The following is a 22,337-nucleotide window of genomic DNA, read 5'->3' on the forward strand; positions in this document are numbered from 1 at the left end:
TGCGGTTACATCATATATTTAGGAGATTATAACAGTACCTTGAAAAGAAGCCTATCTCAGGTCCAAACCGTTTTTAAAAGGTAGCCAAATTAAGCATATGGTTGCCTAATAAAGCATAGGCATGACCACTAGCCCCATCAGTATGCTTCTAGTCGGAGCGTGCTCCATGGACTGACCGGTACTACCCGGCCCGCATCCCTCCCTCATCCTTCCAGCCCAGAGTTCACCGCGGCGGCTGTGTACTCAGGGCTCCTGTGACGTCTCTGCTAAACCCTTCAAATCTGCTTTTCTCTGACAGAAGACCTGCTCCTTTCTCTGCTGCTCAAGATTAACACCAACGACCCTTCTTGTAAAGTTTAAGGTAAATTAGAAATTCAGTCTAGGAAACAATACATTTTACTAAATGCATTTGGTCAATAACTATACCAGTTAGAAAGTAGACACCTGTCGATTGGTTCAGAACGAGAGCGCAGGCGAATTAACGGGACTTGAGACATTAAGCAACAGAACGGACCTGCAGCGGAGAAGAGATCCCTCCTCAACCCCCACCTTGAACCCGCCTCAAGATCGAAATAACAAGTAAGAAAAAGTAAAAGATGAACGTCACTGGTCGTAGGCTAAGGTAGGCTACCTCATGTAGTTTGGCTAATCAGATAGGAGTAATAATGTGACAGTGCTGTTGCCTCTCTGTGATGAGTATGTATGCTCTCCCCGTATCACCTGGATTTCTTCCCACACAGAATGTATAAGCCAGCATGTTGCTCCTGCTAGTGGACCTAGTACCTACTAGGCACTGAGCCAACTTGCTGCAGATATGGGTTAAATGCATGAATCCAATTCCCCTCAGTGGACACACTTTGCATATTATATTGGGAAACATTTTCGTGGCCCGTAAATAGTTTATCATTGCAGTGTGTCTAACTGATGCCTTAATGAATAACCCTATATTAACACATCTCTCACCTTAGCCATTGGGTTAAAAGCAAATCTTGCCTCCCAAAGTCTACGAGCGCACACACTTTCATCCACGTGACTCAAACCCTCGGTGCGTTCGCGCTGTTTTCACCACGGCCTGTAGATGGCGCATGCGCGTAGGGGTCGACAACTGTTGCTGGCGAGAGGAAGCACGGACTTCTTGTTTTTGTTCTTGGAAACCGTCAAGGCGAAACGTTAAAAGTGCTTTTCCGTTATCTTCCGCTATTTCATAGCTTTGCTGATGATAATAGCATATTAGGCGCCATCGAAACGCTTCTAAACAATGAGCCGTCCGAGTGAAAGACAAAGTGCTGAGAGTCATGTAAAGGATTGACATGCTGCAGATTCTGTGCTCCCATGCTTCGATAAACAGCACGGTAAGGGAAACCTGTGTTGGTGATAATAACATGACATGATCTCAAAGTGCGAGTATAAACTTGGCATATTGTTCACATCACAGACGAAGCGTCTTTGACAAGGCGACCACCTGGGTATTGAACACCATTGGGTCGGTGTATGAATCGACTGAACTGTTTACACGCTCTTCAGGCTGCGAGTTTGAACTGCGTTGGCCGTGTGTCATATGGTTACATATCGTCTCATACACCGTACACACCCATCTCAATATCAGAGTATGCTGTGTCAATTGTTACATTATTACTGAAGGACTGATATTGGCATGTTTTGTTAGTACCAGAATCTCACCTATGACACTTAAAGGTCTGCCATACTCCCATGTTGTCAACATTTCCTTGAAATACTCTATTTTCACAGATACAATGACTGACAGGGGGCTTTTACTGTGGCTGGATCCTGCCCTGTTTTGAGGCTGTGCATCTCTTGGGAATGGCACAACAGGGCATAGCGTGGCTCCCCATGGTGTTGTGGGCTGTGTTGGTTCCGTGTTCTGCATGGCTGACTCCACGCATCTCCTTTCCACAAGGTCAGTGGATGGTGAATGTGACGGTTAAGTGTGGTTTTTATTTATTTCAGACTGTATATTTACAATATACAGTCATGTTGGCTGATATGTATATCAGCCAAGTATATTTATTCATTACCTAATACCTACTAAAAACAATTGCAGCAAATCTAGAAAAGAACCAGGCCTTAAAGGAGTCTGGTAATATCTTGCATATATTTTCTATTCGAAAGGATGCACTCGCAATACTATAAATTCTCTCTTAGATATGTCTATAAACGTGTTATAAACACATGTAGACATTCTACACTGTTTTTACGAGTAGCAACAAAAAGCCCTGTAGTTGCAACAAATACAATGAGCAGAAACTTGGCTCATAGCCTTATTTAAACATTTCTTGAATTGCAAAATCAAGAAATGAATGAACAAACGTATTCGGAAATGGATGGCACTATTCAAACGGGATCAGAAAATAATTGGTTGCTTTCCAAACTAATGTCCCATGGTAGACAGGGGCTTAGGCTCTCTCCTGTCCCTGTTTTCACCGGGACAGCCCATCAACCCCTTTGCGTAGAACAAGTTTCACAAAAAAATCACAAACCGATGCAGAGCGATACGGCTGCTGAAACAACTTTCAGTGCAACATGTTTTATTTTTTGCCCGGTGACGTGGCCATGATAGCCAATCGATTACGAAAGACAAGTTTCTACTGAGAAATAATGACTTTTGGAAGAACATTTGCTGTGCTGATGGTAAGCCACTCTAAACTCTGGCCAGAGTGCACTACTGGACCCAGGAGGGACTGCAGACCGCAACCCCTTTTTCACTGTCCTTTTAAATAAATGTTCAGTTTCATTACGCCTTTTGGTAGGGCCAATTCACTGGTTTCCTGACATTGGTAGGGACACATCCCTCCCTACTAAAACCTATGCCCTTGCATTTAGCAGTGTGAGTGTTTTTTTCAGCGTGGTGTCTAGCGACGTGTCCACACTGACTACTCCTTAATGTGCAGGCTTAACGTTGTAGTCTCCCTGGCGGTGCAGGTTCCCCCGGGAGGCCGCTGGTCCGCTTCCACAGGCCAGACGTGGGCAACACCACGCTGCTGCTGCTCAGCGAGGACGGGGACACGCTGTTTGTTGGGGCGCGTGATGCTGTGCTGTCCCTGGATGTGAGCCAGGAGGGGGCCATGGGGATTCGGAGTCAGGTAGGGGCAATATTACACAAGGATCTGCGCCCATCCACCCAGTCACCCATTCATGGATCACATTCAGGAGTGTGTTCCATGATATTTTGCAGTTATTCATTTTTTTTAAAATAATATTTCTAATAACTATTGATAAAGTTAAGTAGAGAGCTGGCTCAAAGATATATCTGTGTGTTTGAGTGAAACTATTTAGTTTTGAGTTCAACTACATCATCTACTCTTTATATAACCAATTCAACTTATTGATGCTGGGGATTCAAAGATCACAGCTGTTAAACAAGTGTCTCTCACCTTTTTTCTTTTCAGCTGGACTGGTCTCCATCAGAAAATGACCTTCAGCAATGTTCAATGAAAGGCAAGGAAATGGTAAGTGTTTGGAAACAAATCGCTCCTTCTCAGGATGTCAGGTTTTTCTCCCTAGAAAACTATGTGGAAACATACGATTCTCCCCCTATCTCAATTAAATGTACGCTTTAGTTATAACTTGGCTGTTGTTTTGAAACGATCTTGACTTACCAGGGGTTTATTTTACTCTGTTTAGATGGATTGTCCAAACTTCATACGTGTGCTGCAGTTTCTGAACACCACGCACATGTACGCCTGTGGGACGTACGCCTTCAGCCCGCGTTGCACCTACATGGTGAGTGGAACATTATGTAGCACTAACGAGTGACAATGTTGCCCTGGTATGTAGCACCCAACCCCCTGTGTCTGGTTAACCTGAGCCTCTAACAGATTGCGGAGCTCTGACTATTGCCTCATAGCATTTAATGGATTCACCCCGTTTATATTCTGCCTATCCACACTTTGCCGTTCGGTGGTTTGTGTTCTGTCCTGCTCTGTCTTTGTTTTGTTTAATGTTGCTTATTTCGGTGAACATGCGTAGCTCACCGAGAACCTGACGATGACGAGCCAGAGCAGCAAGCCAGAGGAAGGCCGGGGTCGCTGCCCCTACGACCCCTACCAGCGCAACACCGCCATCACCGTCGGTAAACACACCAGCTCCAGGAGCTCCGTTCAGGGGTCCGCTATTGGCTTATCTAGAAACCTCGTATGCAGCATGTATCTGTTTCATGTTTTTAACTGGTCTAATGTTCTTGGCATTGTCAGAGACAACATTTTTTCACACAAAATGTACAACATGATGACACTAGTTCTGCATTCAGAGAAAAGTATTATGTCATGAAGCTCTTCACAGAAAGGCATTGATGTGTTGCCATGCCTGAATAGCCTTTTAATTTGCATAAACTCGGCAGTAGTTCCTTGTCACACTCTCAGTTGTGTTCTTCCCCAGTGCACACGGCACGCCTGTGTTATTAGAGCAGAGTTCAGTATGTGACTTGATGTTTGCTGCGGATGGCCTCTGTGCTGTGATTCAGATGGAGAGCTGTACACGGCCACGGTTGCGGACTACAGGGGCAACCGGCCCGTCATCTCCAGACACCTCAGTCCCGTGGACCTCAAGCTGGACGACACGCTGGGCTGGCTGGAGGGTGAGCAGGGCGGTTGCTTTTAGTTCCTCATCCTGTGGCAAACATTGAAGCTGGCTGGGCTTTTCCTATGGGGAACAGGCCTGGTGAAGTGGGTTATATTTGGGTGAGCGTCTCTTGTCCTGTATGGATGAGACGAGGTCCATAAATTGCCCTCAATGGAAACCTGACCCATTTCAGCTGATGGGCCATTCACACACAAACTCTTGATTAGCTCAGAAGAATCCGGACCGGAGATCATCAGCCTTTGACACCAGCAACACACAACAGTTCACAAATACTCCGTACACTTGGTGGTGCCTGGCTGGGGCGTGTAGGAGGCAGGACGTGATGCAGAAAAGTATGCAGCGCAAGTCCCAGTGTTTTGGTTACAACACGGCGAAGATGGCGGGGGAGGATCCAACTCCTAACCCCATCCCTTATCCACAGTATCCACAGAAGAGTGGACCGCTGAGAGAAGAACTTTAAAATACAGGCTAGAAGAGAAAAGTATGAAGCAGCTCCTCTCCGAGCTCCCGCTTTGGTGTCACATGATAGAATAGTCCTCCACACTAGGGGCCTGGTATGTTCAACCCGGTGGGGGTGGATAATAATACAGTCCCACAGCCAGGGTATTCCCAGGAGAACGTCCGACTTGCGGTGTGTGTGTGTGTGTGTGAAAGGCATCTTTGAGATGAAATGATCACATTTAAATATAAAGCTAATATCATCACGTTTGTAAAATGTGAACCCATTTTGTTTCAACATCCGTTTTGGTTGTTGAAGAGCTCTTTGGTGACTCTGCTGCGTTGATCCCCATCATCTTCAACCTGGCGTCCTCGCTGTTCCATAATGGTGGATCCACATGTCTTACTTCTGAGCCACTTCGTGACATCATGTCTCTGTCCTTGAGGCCCTGTGACTGTGAGGGACGGTGGCTTGCTTCAGTCCAAAGGGGAATTTTTGTTTTACAGATATTTGGTGCCATCTGTTGTTGTGAAAGTATCAAGACATTTAAAGGTCTTGACCCCAAATGATACACCCACATTAGACCCCTTTATGCGAGCCCACTTTTTCTGTCTTATGTTTACACCGGTTAGACCGGTGTTGTTGAGTTGAGTTGTGTCTGAAAAACTTGGATAAGATGACTTACAACCTGATTATCAAGAACATCAGCACCCCTCTACCTCCTCTCTCTCCACCTCAATCTTTTCACCATTCAAAATTAGCCTACAGCGCAAATAGATCCAAGGACATGTGCTGCACACCGCTCTCTCTTCCCTGGGCTTCGGCAGGGGGAACGACCTCAAACTCATTCGCTATAGTTCGGCGTTCAACTAAATATTGACCCTCAGTCTGGCCAGCAAGCTCAGGGACATGGTATCAACCGCTCCCACTGCCACTGTGTCCTAGACTTCCTGAGCAGCTGATTTCAGGGGGTGAAAGTGGTGTGGTGCCCCTCTAGCAGCATCACAGCCAACCAGGAGACCCCCCAGGGTCTGTTCTGAGGCCCCTGCTGAACTCCATACACACCCACCACACCCCCCCCCCCCACCTCCTTCATAGTGTGCAGACAGACGACACCGTATTGGAAGGGCCTTATTATTGACAACAACGAGAAGGCCTGACTCAACGAGGTAGAAAACCTTTTGGCCAGCCCCACTTTCCACTAACATTGTAAACATTATCTGTTTTTATTTTTTTATCTAACAAGCTTTAAACTGATCTAGGAGGGCCTAGTGTGCATTTCAATACACATTGTATTATATACTCTGTGTATGTGACCGATAAAGATCTTTTGGACTTTTTTGAATCTGTGGGACAATAACAGTGTCTGAAACATCAAGCAAGCTGTAAGCAAGAGCCAAATGAATGGATTATATCTAACTTCTGTTCCCTTTCTTTAGATCCCACTTTTGTCAGCTCCAGCTTCATTCCCAGCGAGGAGAAAATCTACTTCTTCTTCAGCGAAGTGGGCAGAGAGTACGACTTCATCGACAAATTCATCGTTTCCCGTGTGGCTCAGATCTGCACGGTAAGGGGCAGTGTGAAACCGTCGTTCCTTGTATGATGCATAGAGGGGAAGCTTTGTGGGCATGCAGCCATCTACAGTTTATACACATATCTAACCAATTCCTTTGCCCCACATTGTGATTAGTTCAGTTTGTATTAATTATCAAGGTGTGCAAAGGAAGATACTCTTAAAGTACTTTCATTTTGCATACATCCAAAAATCTGAAAAGTGTACTATAAATTAACTTTGAACCCAAAGCATAAGTAGTTGTGGTGTTGTCTGGTCCTAAAGTGTCTTTTCTTATGGACCTGGTTGGTCTCAGAGCGATGTGGGCGGCCAAAGGACCTTGCAGCGGCGCTGGACCACCTTCGCTAAAGCTCAGCTGCTGTGCCAGGCCAGCAGCGAGCTCCCCTACAACGTGGTCCAGGACATCACCGACCTCCCGCCACCAGAGGGCGCCCCTGCAGACGACACCTTGTTCTACGGCATCTTTACCTCCCAATGGTCGGTGGATCAGACTGCTACGGTTTTATTCTTGGAGCTTCACACTTTAGAAATAATCAAAGTGATTGTTGGTGTTTGTTAGGTCGGTGAATTCTGGCCAATCGGCAGTGTGCGCCTTCCGCCTGGGGGACATCAAGGCGACGTTCTCCAGGAACTACAAGGTGTTGAACCGGGACACCCTGCGCTGGAGCACACGGGTCCAGGAGAAGGTCGCAAATCCAGGAGAGGTACGTGGCTTTTCCTTTTGGTGGTCCAAAACACCCACTCATCATAGGAAGGGGATGACTCTGTATGAATGAATGAGCGTGTGGACCACACTGCTGCCGGTGCATGGGCCCCCCCCGTGGAGACACCCCCACCCAGCTCCACCTCCTCCCTCATTGGACCGTGACGTGCATGCTGCGGTGTGCTTCTTATCGGTTATTTTATTTGCAAGTTGTGTAGTTTGCAATAGTTATGACTGCTGGCAAAACATTTATTTTTTAAAGTACATGGCTGACTTTGACATTGGATTGACCAACATTATAGTCATAACTGTAAATCACGATGTCGTCTAGCAGGCCTATCAAGTTGAACCAATATTAAGACAGAACAAGCACTGTTTTTCTTGGAGAGGTTAGAAAGAATAGGCCTGCAACGTTTAGGAGATAAGGTAGGACATAATTATAATAATGCATTAATGATGTTAATTGTCTGCCCACCTTCATGCTCTTTTGTTCATGCGTTTTGCTCTGATCTGCCCGTTTCCCACAGTGTGGTCTTCACAACGCATCAGACAACACGCTTCGTTTTGTCAAAGACAACTTCCTAGCAGACGACAGTGTACAGCCAGTTGGGAGGAGCCTGACGATGGTGTCACATGACCAGAAATACAGCCATCTCGCTGCCCAGCGGGTCCGGGCCGCCAACCACAGGGACTACACAGTACTGTTCCTACTCACAGGTAGATAACCCCAGGGACTACACAGTACTGTCTCTACTCACCGGTAGATAACCATGCTACACAGTACTGTTCCTACTCTCACAGGTAGCTAACCCCAGAGACTACACAATACTGGTCCTACTCAAAGGAAGCTAACCATTATGACTGCACAGTGCTGGTCCTACTCACAGGTAGCAAACCACAAGGACTACACAGTACTGTCTCTACTCACAGTTAGCTAACCATAGAGACTACACAATACTGTGTAGCCATAGGGACTCATGAGGAAGGAAACTATTGTATGGTAAACTTATTCTAGAGCCTTTTTCACAGCAATGTTGCTTTTCCACAAAAAATTAGAATTAAATAATTAGTGTCTGCAATTGGCTAACATCACTCTTTAGATGATCACCTCAACAATGCCGGTCGGTGTTCAACCAGACCGGTGTTAACCCCGATCTCTCTGACCTCCCGTCCAGACTCGGGGTACCTCCACAAGGCAGTGCTGCTGGAGAAGGGCGCTCACATCGTGGAGGAGGTCCAGGTCTTTGAGCAGCACCAGTCCACCGTGGCCATGCAGCTCTCCGTCTCCAAGGTAGGTGTGTGACCTATAGCTGTGCTAGGCCGGTATCAATACCAATCAATACTTCCGATAGTTCACATTACTTGTAAGGGAAAATTACAGCACTCCATTTTACTGTACATTCAACACCAAATAAGTTAGCAAGGAAGAGCAAACACTATATTAAAAATAATTTATAAAAACAGCCTAGTCTAATTATATTTAAAGGAATTAACTTTCGAGCGACACACTTCTCTGCTCTGGAAGGACATGTGTACTGTGACAAAATGTGTGTGAAGACATCAAAAACTAAACTTCCTCCTTTAACTTCTTCATGCTGGGTGAAGACAAGTTTCGGTCTCAGAATGCAAACTGCCAAGCGCCATAAGCCTTGAGACTCATTCAGCAGAAAACCATGTTAGGGACATTGGCAACCTTAACGGGTTTAATTTGGGAAGATGTATCTTCAGCAATAGCTCCTTTCCAGTCAAGGCTAGTGTGCATGAAATTCTCTCCAACTGCAGTGCCACACACACATTATATATACACACTGTGTGTGTGTGTGTGTGTGTGTGTGTGTGTGTGTGTGTGTGTGTGTGTGTGTGTGTGTGTGTGTGTGTGTGTGTGTGTGTGTGTGTGTGTGTTTGAGAGAGAGTAAACGCATGCATCAGCCTTGTGTTTAACCTGTAGAGGGCGATGTGAGTCTATATTTGCATCTTATTCTAGGATCAGTTGGATCAGTAACTATCACCACTCTGTGACCGCCGTGCATCACTCCCCATCTGAAAGCGGTTCTCGGATCAGGGCAGCACCTAGCCAGGGCGTCCCCTGATGCATACCAGGCTACCAATGTTTGGGGTTTGCTTCTTCTTTGAAAGAACATGCCTGCTGTGTTTTATTCTCCACTTTTACAGTGCATTCATGTAGCTTAAGCTTTTCCCCAAAGTGACTTACAGTAGGCACCTTCAAATATGATTATTAACTTCTTTGTGATATTTACTTTTGTTTTTGCTTCATATTGTTTTATAGTGTAGCAACTGCAGTAGCTTCTATCATCGCTGTAACACGGGGAATTGGTTAGCCTAGCGACTGTTGTACCTGCACTTAGTTCTATGAACATCCTTTCTGTACCGGCAGCGATATATTGATGCACTTCTTATGAAAAATGTACATATTGTAAGTCGCTTTGGATAAAAGCGTCTGCTAAATGCCCCAAATGTAAATGTAGAATTATTGTTGTGTCCTTGCGTACATGGTGGTTAATGCAGAAAGAAAGTAAATTAAGTTATTATTATTATCCATAAAAGACAAGGCATCCCTAGCTTGTTGTTGGTAGGGCATGTGTGTTACGATTAGTCCTCCTGACGGCCCTCTAAAGCTTGTTGCCCCCCCACAGGGTGTGGTGTTCGTGGGTACGTCTGAGGGCGTGGTCCGGGTGCCGGTGGCCAACTGCTCCTTCTACCCCAGCTGTGCCCAGTGTGTGCTGGCCCGGGACCCCCTCTGCGGCTGGGACCACCTGGGCAGGGCCTGTGTGGAGGTCTCTGCTAGCCCGGCCAGCCTGTAAGTACCGCAGCACCTCTCGGACTGAAGTCACAAGGCGTTGTCAAACTCAGACACGGTCTTTTTAAGATGAATGTGGTGAATGGGCTTCTCTGCCTACCTCCTCTTATCGTACTTATGTCAAAGGACAACAGGATGGGGGCGCAGGAGGAGGTGAATTCAATTATTGAGGATTTGATATGTTCCCCATCTCTTTTTATTTATTGTTTCTTATTGTTATTTTACTTATTGTTTCTTATTGTTTTCCCCCCAGAGGTCAGGATGTGGATGAGGGAAATGTGGAACAGGTCTGCATTACAGCATCTTTATCCCCAAGGAGTCGCTTTGGACTGGACCAACTGACGACAGGTGGGTTCGCCTGCACCCGGCCCCTCCAACAGGCCCTCTGCTGGTCTTCCACCACGCCGAAACTCATGCATGGATTCTTTTGTTTTTTTTCCGCCCCCCCCTCAATTAATTTGGTAGTGATGGATTATCAGGGATAAAACCTTGTTTATTTCCCCCCCCCGTCCCCCCGTCCCCCAGGTGAGACGGTGACGGTGTCCGTGTCCCTGAACGAGGTGGTGCGGCTGCAGTGTCCCGGGACGTCCCGCCACGCCCAGCGCACCTGGGAGCGCCCCGACAGCCGCATCTCCCCCGACCTCTACCTGCACCCGGGGGACGGCAGCCTGCGCTTCGTGGTGACCCCGGCCACGCTGGGCCAGTACCTCTGCCTGTCCACGGAGAACGGCCACCGGCACACCCTGGCCGTCTACCACGTCAGGCAGAAGACGGCGCCGCCGACCCCCGCCCCCCCCGCCCAGCCCCGCACCACCCCCACCCCCGCCCCCCCCACCTGGACGGCGGCCACGCCGGGAGGACTGAATCCGGCCTCCACCACGGGGGTGTGGTCCAAGATCAGCGCGGAGGTGAGGCGGCACATGGAGGGCGTGTCGGCGCCCAGCGCGGCGCCAGAGACTCTGCGGCCCACCGGCCCCGGGGCGGTGACCCTCGGCGGCCGGCCGCGGGACCCGGGGCTGAAGGACGGGGAGCGGCTGCCGCGGGCGCGGGCCCCCAGCTACCTGAAGGAGCTGGTGGTGGTGTCGGTGCTGCTGGCGCTGTGCCTGGGCCTGCTCCTCGCCGAGGCGCTGTTCGTCGTCCGCCAGCGCTGCCGCAAGCGCACGGCCCCCCAGGCCTCCGACGGCAGGGGGGGCCCGGGCGAGAGGGAGGCCCTCCGCGGGGAGCCCTCGCCACGCGCCAGCGTTAAACGCTGTAACGGGCACGGAGCGCACGGCAGCCAAAACAACGGGCAGGTGGGCAGCGCCGCGCCCAAGGGGTCCAACGGGCACCTCCCCAACACGCCCATCTGCCCCCCCCCACCGTGTGGGGTCACTCCTGTCGGGTGACACGGTACGTGCTCCTGTGAAGGACCAATGCTTCCTTCCCCCTTGGGGAACCGGTACTCAAACCAAGACTTGCTGCTTCTCTGACGGTACGCGACCGTGATGTTGCTGTGTACATATCGTTCAATACAGTGAATGATGCTATTATAAAAAAGAATTTGTCCACATTTCCAAAAGGGGATCCACTGAATGGACGGGGATTTAATAAAGGAAGAGGCATTCCATGGTATTTTCTTTGGCAAAGGTGGTACAAATATATATATCAAATCATGTCATTTTATTTTTAAGTGGCATTTTTTAAGGAAATTCCAATTCCCATGAATGTACTATATACAACGGACCAACCACTTTCCAGATGCATTTCACTAGTGATGAACCACCACACCACTCATCTGTTCTATGACCACTAACATGTTGTTATTTAGTTGTTTTAGACGCTTCAGGTTAGACTGGGAGATGGATTTCAGACATCCTGGACCGCAGTCACATCCATTTCCCATTGACCGTACCGCTATGTGTGCATTGACCATGTGTAGTGCTTGAGGAGAAACCATTAAAGAACAATGCACCCACGAGATGTAAATTGAGCATGTTAACTCATCCCCAGTCATAATTTTCTTATTCAACAAATCAAAGTGTGCCGAAAAATAATATTGTATAAAAAACGTGAACACAACTACCTTTTACAGCTCGTGTCTGATGACAACTTGTCAAAGCTGGCATTAACCAATCAGCATGGTTCTGTTCCGCCTGTGGTGGCTAGCCAGTTCGGTCACTTTTGCACAATCCAAATAAATGCAATTCCACATAAACGTTGTCCTCCTGTGTTGTTGATCATATTACAGGTTGCAACAATTTGCATTAGCTAGGATGCCATTTAAAAATAAATAAAAATTACTAACATTTTAGGTCGGTCTGAATTAGTCGTGCAGTAATCGCTGGCATCAAGGCTTTGTTAAGACGTGAGAATAAAGAATTGGGTGACTTTAATCAACTTTAATTTTACATTTGTTTTTTTAACTGCTTAATTCATAGATGCAGTTATTGATTAGCATTATAGATTTATGAGCAATTGTTTCATTGTAATTGGCTATTTTGCTTTCATAAACAAGTGGGAGCCTTTGAACAATAACATAGGGAATATCATGTTTTCTGTCTCATAGGAATCCCCTCGGTCAATCAGAGCCTTTGTATTATAAAGTCCCTGCATGTGAAAACTAACCCATGTATTTTTCAGATAACGGTTACATTTCTCTGAATCCAATGCATAAAACCTGGAATGTGACCTAATCTGCATTTAATTGAATCGATTACTTTAACATACTATTTCAATTCAAACAGTCTTTACTTTTATAAGCACCATCAAATAATATTTGACCCACAAATTATGACTTGGACTACATGCTTTCTTGGTAATAGATGATGGTAATGTGCAAAGTTCGCCCAGTTAACAGCATGGAGCATATTTTGAACAGTACAAGATTATTTAAGTAGCCTATGACCCAATCACAATGGTCGTATACAGTAAAGAAAAAAAAGAGTGCTACATTGCAGATGAATCCACTGCTTCATATTTTTTCGTATTATAATATGAGGGCGCCGTTCCAATGTATTTCATGGACTGTGATGTGTTTGAGGTGTGAGTGGGTCTGCTGCGTCGGTACTGCAGCGCCAGCAAAAATAGTCCTGAGTCACGAGGCGTCCTCAACAGCACCCTGCTGCATTCAGCGCGTCTCCCGTTCCCCTGCAGCCCGGCCCGCCCCACACACCGGCTACAAGCCCCGCATCTCTCCATCGTAGTTTCGAGCCCAAATCAAACCAAACAAGTCGGATAAGAGTGCGCCATCGTAAAAAAATCGAATCGGACGACGGTCGATTCCAGGTGGAGGTAAGACCCGTGTTGTCCCGCATGGAAAAGTATAGCGATCGGTGACGGGACGTGACGTCCTCTGAGATGACTAGCCTACCCTTGATGTCAGGTACCGGGGAGTAGTGAATGTGTTTTTTATCAAGATACAGCATATGACACCCAGGTCCAACCGAGGCTCGGTAGTGCAGCATGCATGATGCTGAGTGTGTGGATGCTGATGTTAGAGGTGTCTGGTGGATGCTGATGTTGGAATTGTCTGGTACCTGCATGATGCAGGGTGCGGATCACTGTAGTCTGACTTGATGCCGCAGTACGCCTTGAGTCGCGCCAGGAGCTGCGCCTGCTCTCCGAACTTCTGCAAGGCCACATACATGTAGGCTAATCGCAGCGGAATAGATTGTGTACGTCTCTGAAACGACTTTTAGTTTTATTCTAAAGAACCTCCGTTTGAAAAACAGAAAATCACGTTCACCGGCAGTGTTCTTCATCGTGAATCAATGTATTTTTATTGAATGATTAAAGCTATCCCTGAACCGGATTTGTTTTGGATATTTGGATAGCAGATTTTAAAGGCATTTGTTTTATTAAAACAAAACTGGTGATCCTTCAGACGAGGCCTGCATTAGTCCTATGTTATATCCAGGGTTAGAAGACAGGCGTGTTGTGCATTGTGGACCGGGCCTGGCCCGCCGTCACCCTCCGTCGTCCTTAGAGGGCTTCGTAAAGAGAAAAGCACGTTCATACTTTATTTACTCAACATTTCAAATCAGATTCTTCTTCTGGTTTCAAAGGACCTGAACACACGCAGGACAAACTTTATAGCAGCAGTTCAATGTTGTCCATACCTGCTCCAAATCAACTATCGGAAGCATCTGGATTAATAGCCATCCCATCAGCCTATGATAATTCAATCAGTCGGGCCATATCAATAGCCTAGGCCTACATGTTTACGGTCTGAGACGATCAGTGTAATACTTTGATGCCGAGAGGGAATTCCCTGACATAAGTGCCGTGTTTGTTCCAGCTGTGAGAATGTTTTGACCAATGAATTATTCTATAACAGAGGTTTTGACGAGCCCCGTCGGGGATACCCCTCTTGCATTAGGAAGGGCGCTTCCTAATGCTTGGTTTCGTTCTTGGGCGTAGCACCAACACAAACATAATGCCAGTTCTTTCAGTCAATTAGTTTCCGCAAACTCAAGGGGGGTTGGACTTGAGTTAAGTGAAAGAGATCAACCTATTCTGTTCTTGATGCTTGTGACTGTCTCAGTCCTTAGGCTACTAAAACTTAAGAGAAAGCATCAGCCGATTAGGCAAACTGCTACTCAAAATGTAACAGGGCACATTGTCAGTCATAGCTGTGTTTTGGGCATAACGTGCATTAAACATCTCCCATCTCAACCTGGCCCAATGACCTTAACGAGTTTAGGCTACGTTCTCCGCGGAGCAGACTACAGGCTACATATGAATGAAGAACAAAGGATCCAGCCTCCCTCACTTTAGATTTACCCAAATAGCTAATTTAACCTTTGGTAGCCTACAAAACAAAGGACATTTTCTCAGAAGGCTCAGGCTGCGGGCTATATAGCCAGATGCTATTTTTTTGTTATGCATGATGACAGCTCGCCCACAGAAGCTCTTATCAGTTCGGAAAGTTTACCCTTTTCCACCTGTGATTTGACTAGTGTCAAAAATTACAATTACATTTTTTATTCATCTTTTGTAGTCCTATTATAGTGCTCTGAAGGTTTTCCCTTCCGCGCGTCTTCCGTTCCCTATAGTGCACTGCCTCACAGATGAGAGTAACATTCAGCGTGTCATTCAATCATCCACTCGGTCACTTGTTTCCCCACTATACTACGCCCACTATACCACCTCCAGCAGGCCAGTACAATAATATGCCAAAACATTACTAGGAAACGAAATATTTCATCAATACAGTCTAAATTTTGTGTGGGGTAGCCATTGGCCTCGCGGCCTCATAGGTTCCGGCGCCCCTGAGACTTCCAATACAGGGATCAATGAATGGACGTGATTAAACCCACGGGTAGATCATGTGCTGAGTGTGGTTGGTCAAAGCCTAAAAAGGCCTCCTCGGGTCGATATGTTAAAATATAAATGGATCACACAATTGCTACACAGCTACGAATTGCTCTTCCAATAGATATTATGAGGATCATATTTCTGGGAGGAGACATGGCTGATGTTGTCAATGCTGTAAACTTCTGGATGTAACGATTTATAATGTATTGGTGTCCTCATCTGCAGTGATGAGAGACTGGGAGGAAAAATACATTTGATGTCCTATTTGGACATATTTTAATTGTGAAAAACATAACATATGTTTATAACATATAATAACATAGTTTTAGATGTTACGTACGCTTATTAGTGATTAATTGATACTGGTTAGTAAATGTGATATTCCAAAACTGAAATTCCTTTCTTAGCTGTTTGAAATGTATGGTTTCCAGAAAATTGCTACATGGCTACAATTCATGATTTCTGCAAAAAAAAAGCTAAAGATACAGACTAAAGATAGGACATTATTTGAATAAGGAAAGTATATACATGTCATTATTTTCTCAGCCACTATTTAGCAACAATAAAACATCATCCCACAATTCTCTGGGTTAGTACTAGACATTGCATTTGTGTTACTGTAAGATTGTTATGAACGTCACGCAGCAGAAGATGCTTAGTGGTACTTGTCCGCTCCATCCTGTTTAGACATCAGCCGACCATTATGGGCATCGACAGCCAGGACCCGCTGCCCCCCACCGGGAACCTCAACCATGGGCAGGTGGAGTCCTACCACAAGATGGAGCCAAAGACCCTGGGGGTGAGCTCTACTTGTCTGGGAAAGAATAACACATGCCCTTCACGAATATGCCCGCAATCCACAAACAGAGAAGGGGTTCATTATTCTAAAAATCGAAATGGTTCCATCGGTAAGGTGCAGATAGCCTTTACAATGCAACCCTACCGATTGCAATTTGTCACTCCTGTCAGTTATCCAGCTGGTAAAGTAGATCAATGTTTTAAGTTTAGACTGCGTGTGTCAAAATAAGAGGAACCTTTTTTATGATTGGGGTAATGAATGTGATCATCTAGATTATGTAAACATATACACACAAACTACCTTAAACAGCAACTGACCTGCAACATATCTCCATCCCCCTGCTTGTTAGAAGGCACTATGTGTTCTGGTCCGGTTTCAAATCATTCCACTGATCATCCATACGGAGACTGGATCTGCTTGTGTTGTGGCTCCTCCTCAGGCGATCCAGATCATCATCGGAGCTCTGATCCTGTGTCTGAGCGCCTCGGTGCTCCAGATCCACGAGGTCCACTTCACCGAAGACGTGTTCCTGTTCCTGATCGTGGTCATCCAGGTGACCATACCCATCGTACCGTCAGCAGGACCTCTCCCCAATCACCAAGAGCATCCCATTTACAGAGTCTCATCTAACACAAATCAACGACTTTTGCATCTCAAGTAACAGTAAACAGTCCAAAACGGTTGTGATGGAGTGGGGGTGTGTGATGGCGAGATGCCACCGGACACTCGAGACGCTAAAACCATGACGAGCTCTCAAACGTCTCAAACTGTGTTAACACGTTAAACTGACTTAGAATTGACCGTGTTTATCCTGCACATCATTGATATATGCAATTCTCTTTCTTAGGAATCGTACTGAAGTACTTTAGAAATTGTAATGCTCGATATCCTTCCAGGTGACCCTGTCCGGCTCAGTCCTGGTCCACAGTGGAAGGAAGCCTTCTCTCTTCTGGGTAAGTCTCAGCTCCTCAATCAAAATCAGAAACACCAGCATCAGCTCTCCTCCAACACCATGATGTTATGTTCAGTGAGCCGTCTTCCCGTTCCTTTGCAGATCAAATGCTCACTGGTCCTGCACCTGATCAGCGCTGCGTTCGCCACAGCCGCCCTGGGCCTGATGTCCAAGCACTTGCCCTACCGCCAGGACTCGTACCACTGCGAGCACTGCCGGCGCCTGGAGCAGCACGCTGTGGTAGCTACTCCGAGTGGGGGGGGCGCTCTGTGGGGCTAGGTTGTGGGGAGGCCTCATCAGGCTGCTCCGTGATGGGACGGTTCATACGTGCCATGTGGGGGCAGCGGGCCTCTTAGGGAGCGGAGGGTAGGGTCACGGGGACATCAGCGCTGCGTCTGCGTGACACATGAGCGTGTGTTGTTCGGTGGCATTATGTTCTCATCACATCCTGTCAGAGCTCTTCGTGTCTTATTGTAAACTATCTATCTAATTATATATCAGCCACATGGGAAGATGGTCTGATGCTGGTAGTTAAACTAAATCTGGAAAAGATCTAAGCCCACTTAAAGCCGGTGTTGGTAGCTTCCTCTCCATAATATGTAGAATACGTATGTGTCGCATTTTCATTGATGTCTTTAGGGGAGAAATTTAGGTGGAACTCACAAGGTCTAATTGAGTGGGAGTTGTCATTAATACTGCTACTGTGGTCAAAGATGTGGACTTTAGTCGTCCTGCTGTCTCTCTTGTTCTTGGTATCTTTATTATTGCCTTCATGGGTGGTAAAGACTTGATACGGTTTAATTTAAAAGTCTCATCAGTGTATACCAAATCACTCAAATGCATTATGCATCATTTGCCTAGTGCTGGAATGAAACAATGTTTGCACACGACAGCAATCAACTCTAGAGATGAAAGAGTCACTACAAATTAAGACCATAATTGTGAGCTTGCCAAAAACCTATCAATAGTTTAACACATGCTATTCTGATCTTGGCTCACATAGTTGAAAAAATTCATCAAGAGTATGAACAAAAATAATAAATGGACCGTTTAAAGGGCCACTATTTGACCACCATGAGCCAATACAAGCTGTTTCCAAATCTGCCCTGTGACTTGGTGACATCACTGTGGGAGAGTCCACCTAGATGTATGCTGGATCGATCCGTCCACCAGCCTGCAGTGGGCTGGGTTATCTATCCATAGTACAGCTATGTGGACGCTGCCACCTTGGTTTGTAATGGGTAAGGGTGGAAATATAGGGTCCCTTTAACTCTTCTCAAATATATCATCAACAATTATAATAAATGAAGCACTTCTTAATTTTTAGCTGGCAGCAAACCCACACATGTGAATTTTTATTGTGTTTCTGATTGTCTTTTTAAAAGAGTGATATGAACGTTCACTTGTTATATCAGATCACGTTACGCCACAGCCACCCCAATGCTTTGCTTTTGGTTGTTTATTATCGTTTGTAGAATTTTAACATTGCTCCCACTCATGCTAGTATGACAATGTATACAGTTATTGTTGTTGTTTGCTTCAAACAAGCAGACTAAATACTGCTCTCTTTACTTGTAGTTGCTGTAAAGAGCAAAAACAAACACCAAAAGGTGTTTAATTTGATTTTAGAAGTTCACGGTGTGTATCATTGATGAGACATGGGAGTTACAGAAGACAATATCCCCGCAATGAGGCACAAAACTAAAGAATCTATTCCAGTCTCAATGGCAGATCTTTGACCACAGATTTAGCACCATTGCCTTATGCAATTATGAATTATGTATACAATAATGAATGTGGGGAGCTTTGTTAAATACATTACGTGAAATATTTTTTATCAAAACCTGGCGTAATTCTAACTATGTGATCAGCATGTTAAATGATATTCAACACATTTTCTAACAAATCCTAAAATAACCCCCCATGGAAATTCCTGTTTATATAATAATGGCTCAAAAGTCATTGACATTTGAGCCAATTAGACATCAGAAACGGCAATTGAAATGAACCTCTTTAATAATCCAAGTATGTTATCCTTCTGAGGAATCAAATTTACATGACGTGATGTTTTTGAAATATCATCATCTCTGATTGTGTTTTTGTCTACTGTCCATGGCAGCAACATTGTTTCAGGAAATGCACTGGGCTAATCGAGCAAAAGTGTAAAGTAAGTAGTGTAAAGTCTGTTCCCAGTTAATATGTTGGTCAGAAAATTCTTGTGCTGTCCGTCCTCCTCAATAGATGTACCATGTTTCATTCATGTGTCTCTATGATCACTATCATGTGCTGCTGTGGGTTTTCACTTCCTTCATTGCTGCTGTGGGTTTTCCCGGGCTAGCTGCTGATCGATGGGATCCTGGGCACGCTGGTGATCTTCCTGGTGCTGGAGCTCCTCATCTGCATCACAGCGATGCTGTTCGGGCTCAGCGTGCTGTCGGCTGGAGGCAGCCAGGTGACTTCCATGCCCCGGCCCAAACTCACCCTTCCCTGTACACTGCACTCTTTGATTCGGGGCGTCCCCCTTTTGTACTGCTAGTACCTAATTGGGTTCCCTGTAAGATGCACAACTTAATACCCAGAATGCACTGTAAAACCATGCACAACAGACTTATTTCTGCACTTTTTCCAATGATGCATAGATCGTTTTCTGATCTGTTTTTTCTGCATTTTATCCACGATTCTCCCTCTTAGAAGTGTACAAAAATGCAAAGAAGTGCAAACAATAACCGTTTCTATTTCCTCATGGCTTGAATTATATAGTGAGCCTCTTGGGCAATAGAACCAGCGAGCTCACCCCTCGCTGACCCCCTCAACTACCCTCAGAAACAAGCTGACCTCCAAATGAACACTGCTCGACTTGTACATTAGTATACAGATAAAGAATGCAGGCGGCTAGAACAACAAACTACATGTGGGGACGATGATTCAGATGCAACCTTTTACTGCATTGAGCTTTCTGCGATGTAAAGAATGGTGTTCTCCTTCTTCCTGTTCCAGTCCGCCGGTCAGAGGCCCGTCTATCCACACAGCCAGCCCCCTGCGGCCCCTGTGCACATCACACAGGCCCCTGCAGCCCCCACCTCGCTGCCGGTGGTAGCCGCGGTCCCCCACAGCGGCCCCCAGGTACCTCTCAGACCGGGGCCCCGATACGGGGAACACCGCTGATACTGCAGCGTTACACGGTGGACCAGGCCGTGGATTAAGAGGGATACATTTACGATTATTTCTTAGGATTCAGATATGATTCATTTCTTCATCCGTCGGCTGTCTGTCCCTTAACTCTCCAGCAGGTGGCGGTGGTGGTGACGGAGCCGGAGTCGGAGCAGGTGGAGGATGACCTCAGCACGCCCCTCACTGAACCCCAGGTGGTGCCCATCGAGATACTCAGTGCTGACGAGGAGCCGTGAATCCAGCCTGCTTTCTCTCTTCATGTTGGGGGGGTGGGGGGGATATAACACCATGGGTCACTGTCAGATTTATGTCAACCTATTCATGAATTACTACCGACTCCACAGGGTATATAGCTCTTAGAGTGGGCCCTCATTAAGAAGAAAAGGGAATTTGGAAAAATGATTTGAATCAAATTATGCCGGACTGCTGATTCCTTGTTTATTATTCAAATATTTTTGACAATGTTAAAAAAAATTATTTGGTTGTTGTCGTTGTTCTTTGTAACATTATTTCCGACATCCTCTGTGAGTGGGACAGGGCTGTTTAGAAGTAAATATTTCAAGAATTACTGATTTTATCAGGCGTTGATCTAACCCTGTCAAGGGGGCTGGAATCAGACACGCACATGTATGTGGTTCCATTTCATGTCAGCAAAGTGGAAGTCAAAGCCAAGCCGTCTGCTGGTATATCTTTCCACTTACGACTATTCTGTTGGAATTTGTCGATGGGGGAACCATTTTTCTGTCTTAATACCTGCAGAGTCCCTGCTGTGGGATTAATCCATTTTAATTTATGTTATTTTAAAACAGCATTTCACATAATCAGTATTCAATTAGTGAATAAGTGATTTATAGATGTTTTATGAATGACCATTTTGGGATCTAGGAATGTGGGATCAATTCCGTCACACGTAAGCCTTGTTTGGCGAATCATTGGCATAAAAACAGAAAAGTAGCTTGATTCAACTATAATGAAATTGGAAAGTGTTCCCCACACTTGTGACATGCTAGTAGCATATGACTGAAAACAGTATCAACGACTGTTTTCCCTACCCTAACTTTACAACGGTGCTACCTGATGTGTTACACATTGTACAACCTAGGGTACACATGTTGCTCTGTACTAAGTGTGTACTCACACATATATCGCACTGCTGTGGTTCATGTTGTATGCTAGTGTTGCTAGGTAAATATTTATACCTTCTTGTATCTGCTATTTTGGAGCTCCCTGTTTAACGTCAGATGCAGACGCAGTCACAGCAGTTGTTAGGCTAAGCATGTAAGATGTGCTGAAGAACCCTGTCTTCATTGGAACACAACCGTCCTCATCGTCCACAGAACACGAGGTTCCACATATCAAGCCCTTTTCAGAGTAATGCTCACCTGAGGAACCATTTACAACTCATTTTGTGTCCCTGGATACCTGATCATGCATTTCCTTATTAATTCCACATGCACAAACGTTTTGATTTCATTATGTTCATCAGTGTTATTATGTTGCATGGTGCTAAACATTTCTAGCAAAACTGAGAGAGATTCAAACACTTCCATTGGGCATATTTATTTTCCATTCCTGCACAGATCAAATCATTTGGACATGTTTTTAGATCAATGTTTTATATACCAATGTTCCATGTATTGTTTTGTTTGTAGTTTGTTTTATTGATTTCACAACTGTTGGACACCTTCACTTATAAGACTTATATACGTGAGATTATCTCTCACTAATAAATTAATCTCAAAAGGAAATATCTGCTGGTCTCAATTTAAACCCATTCTTTTGTTTACACTGCACACCTAATTACACTATTAGGTGTAGGGTTTTAAGAGGAAAAGAGTTCAGTTTAAATAGGGTGATTTCATATAATATGGTATCCGTGACTAGGAGTACATAAGGTTAACATAGGGTTACAAATGCATTGCTACTGGCTATAGTGTTCAATAAACGACAGCAGAACGAGAGATTAAGAGTTTTCCATGAGGGTCACC

The 22,337-nt window shown here is 45.6% G+C and overlaps 2 protein-coding genes across 4 annotated transcripts; both read left to right on the forward strand.

Annotated features, from left to right (window-relative positions):
• Positions 1-294: 294 nt before the first annotated feature.
• On the forward strand, positions 295-12,326 carry sema4ab (sema domain, immunoglobulin domain (Ig), transmembrane domain (TM) and short cytoplasmic domain, (semaphorin) 4Ab). Of its 2 annotated transcripts, none has more exons than XM_060042701.1 (15): positions 295-579; positions 1,750-1,918; positions 2,941-3,101; positions 3,408-3,467; positions 3,643-3,741; positions 3,988-4,090; positions 4,481-4,594; positions 6,478-6,605; positions 6,907-7,088; positions 7,171-7,315; positions 7,842-8,031; positions 8,490-8,605; positions 9,969-10,132; positions 10,386-10,480; positions 10,658-12,326. In XM_060042701.1, exons 2-15 carry the CDS (start codon positions 1,822-1,824, stop codon positions 11,515-11,517), a joined length of 2,514 nt encoding a protein of 837 aa, XP_059898684.1. In that variant the 5' UTR covers positions 295-579; positions 1,750-1,821; the 3' UTR covers positions 11,518-12,326. The 2 variants fall into 2 exon arrangements, with proteins under 2 accessions (XP_059898684.1, XP_059898683.1); XM_060042700.1 differs by lacking the exon at positions 295-579 and adding an exon at positions 1,084-1,352.
• Positions 12,327-13,178: 852 nt separating this feature from the next.
• Positions 13,179-22,097, forward strand: si:dkey-81h8.1 (uncharacterized protein LOC100034657 homolog). Of its 2 annotated transcripts, XM_060042702.1 has the most exons (9): positions 13,179-13,402; positions 16,115-16,226; positions 16,666-16,779; positions 17,123-17,179; positions 17,281-17,418; positions 19,298-19,345; positions 19,517-19,630; positions 20,176-20,301; positions 20,466-22,097. In XM_060042702.1, exons 2-9 carry the CDS (start codon positions 16,131-16,133, stop codon positions 20,583-20,585), a joined length of 813 nt encoding a protein of 270 aa, XP_059898685.1. In that variant the 5' UTR covers positions 13,179-13,402; positions 16,115-16,130; the 3' UTR covers positions 20,586-22,097. The 2 variants fall into 2 exon arrangements, with proteins under 2 accessions (XP_059898685.1, XP_059898686.1); XM_060042703.1 differs by lacking the exon at positions 19,298-19,345 and having other exon boundaries at positions 13,180-13,402.
• The last annotated feature ends 240 nt before the right edge of the window (positions 22,098-22,337 follow it).

The sequence above is a fragment of the Gadus macrocephalus genome, chromosome 22 (genome assembly GCF_031168955.1).
Source record: "Gadus macrocephalus chromosome 22, ASM3116895v1".
NCBI classification, from domain to species: Eukaryota; Metazoa; Chordata; class Actinopteri; order Gadiformes; family Gadidae; genus Gadus; species Gadus macrocephalus.

Coding starts and splice junctions, on each gene's coding strand:
- sema4ab (XM_060042701.1), top strand. CDS start 1,822: ATGGCACAACAGGGCATAGCGTGGCTCCCCATGGTGTTGTGGGCTGTG. Junction 3,468..3,642: donor CAATGAAAGGCAAGGAAATG/GTAAGTGTTTGG, acceptor TACTCTGTTTAG/ATGGATTGTCCAAACTTCAT. Junction 10,481..10,657: donor ACTGGACCAACTGACGACAG/GTGGGTTCGCCT, acceptor CCCGTCCCCCAG/GTGAGACGGTGACGGTGTCC.
- si:dkey-81h8.1 (XM_060042702.1), top strand. CDS start 16,131: ATGGGCATCGACAGCCAGGACCCGCTGCCCCCCACCGGGAACCTCAAC. Junction 19,346..19,516: donor TAATCGAGCAAAAGTGTAAA/GTAAGTAGTGTA, acceptor TTCCCGGGCTAG/CTGCTGATCGATGGGATCCT. Junction 19,631..20,175: donor TGTCGGCTGGAGGCAGCCAG/GTGACTTCCATG, acceptor TTCCTGTTCCAG/TCCGCCGGTCAGAGGCCCGT.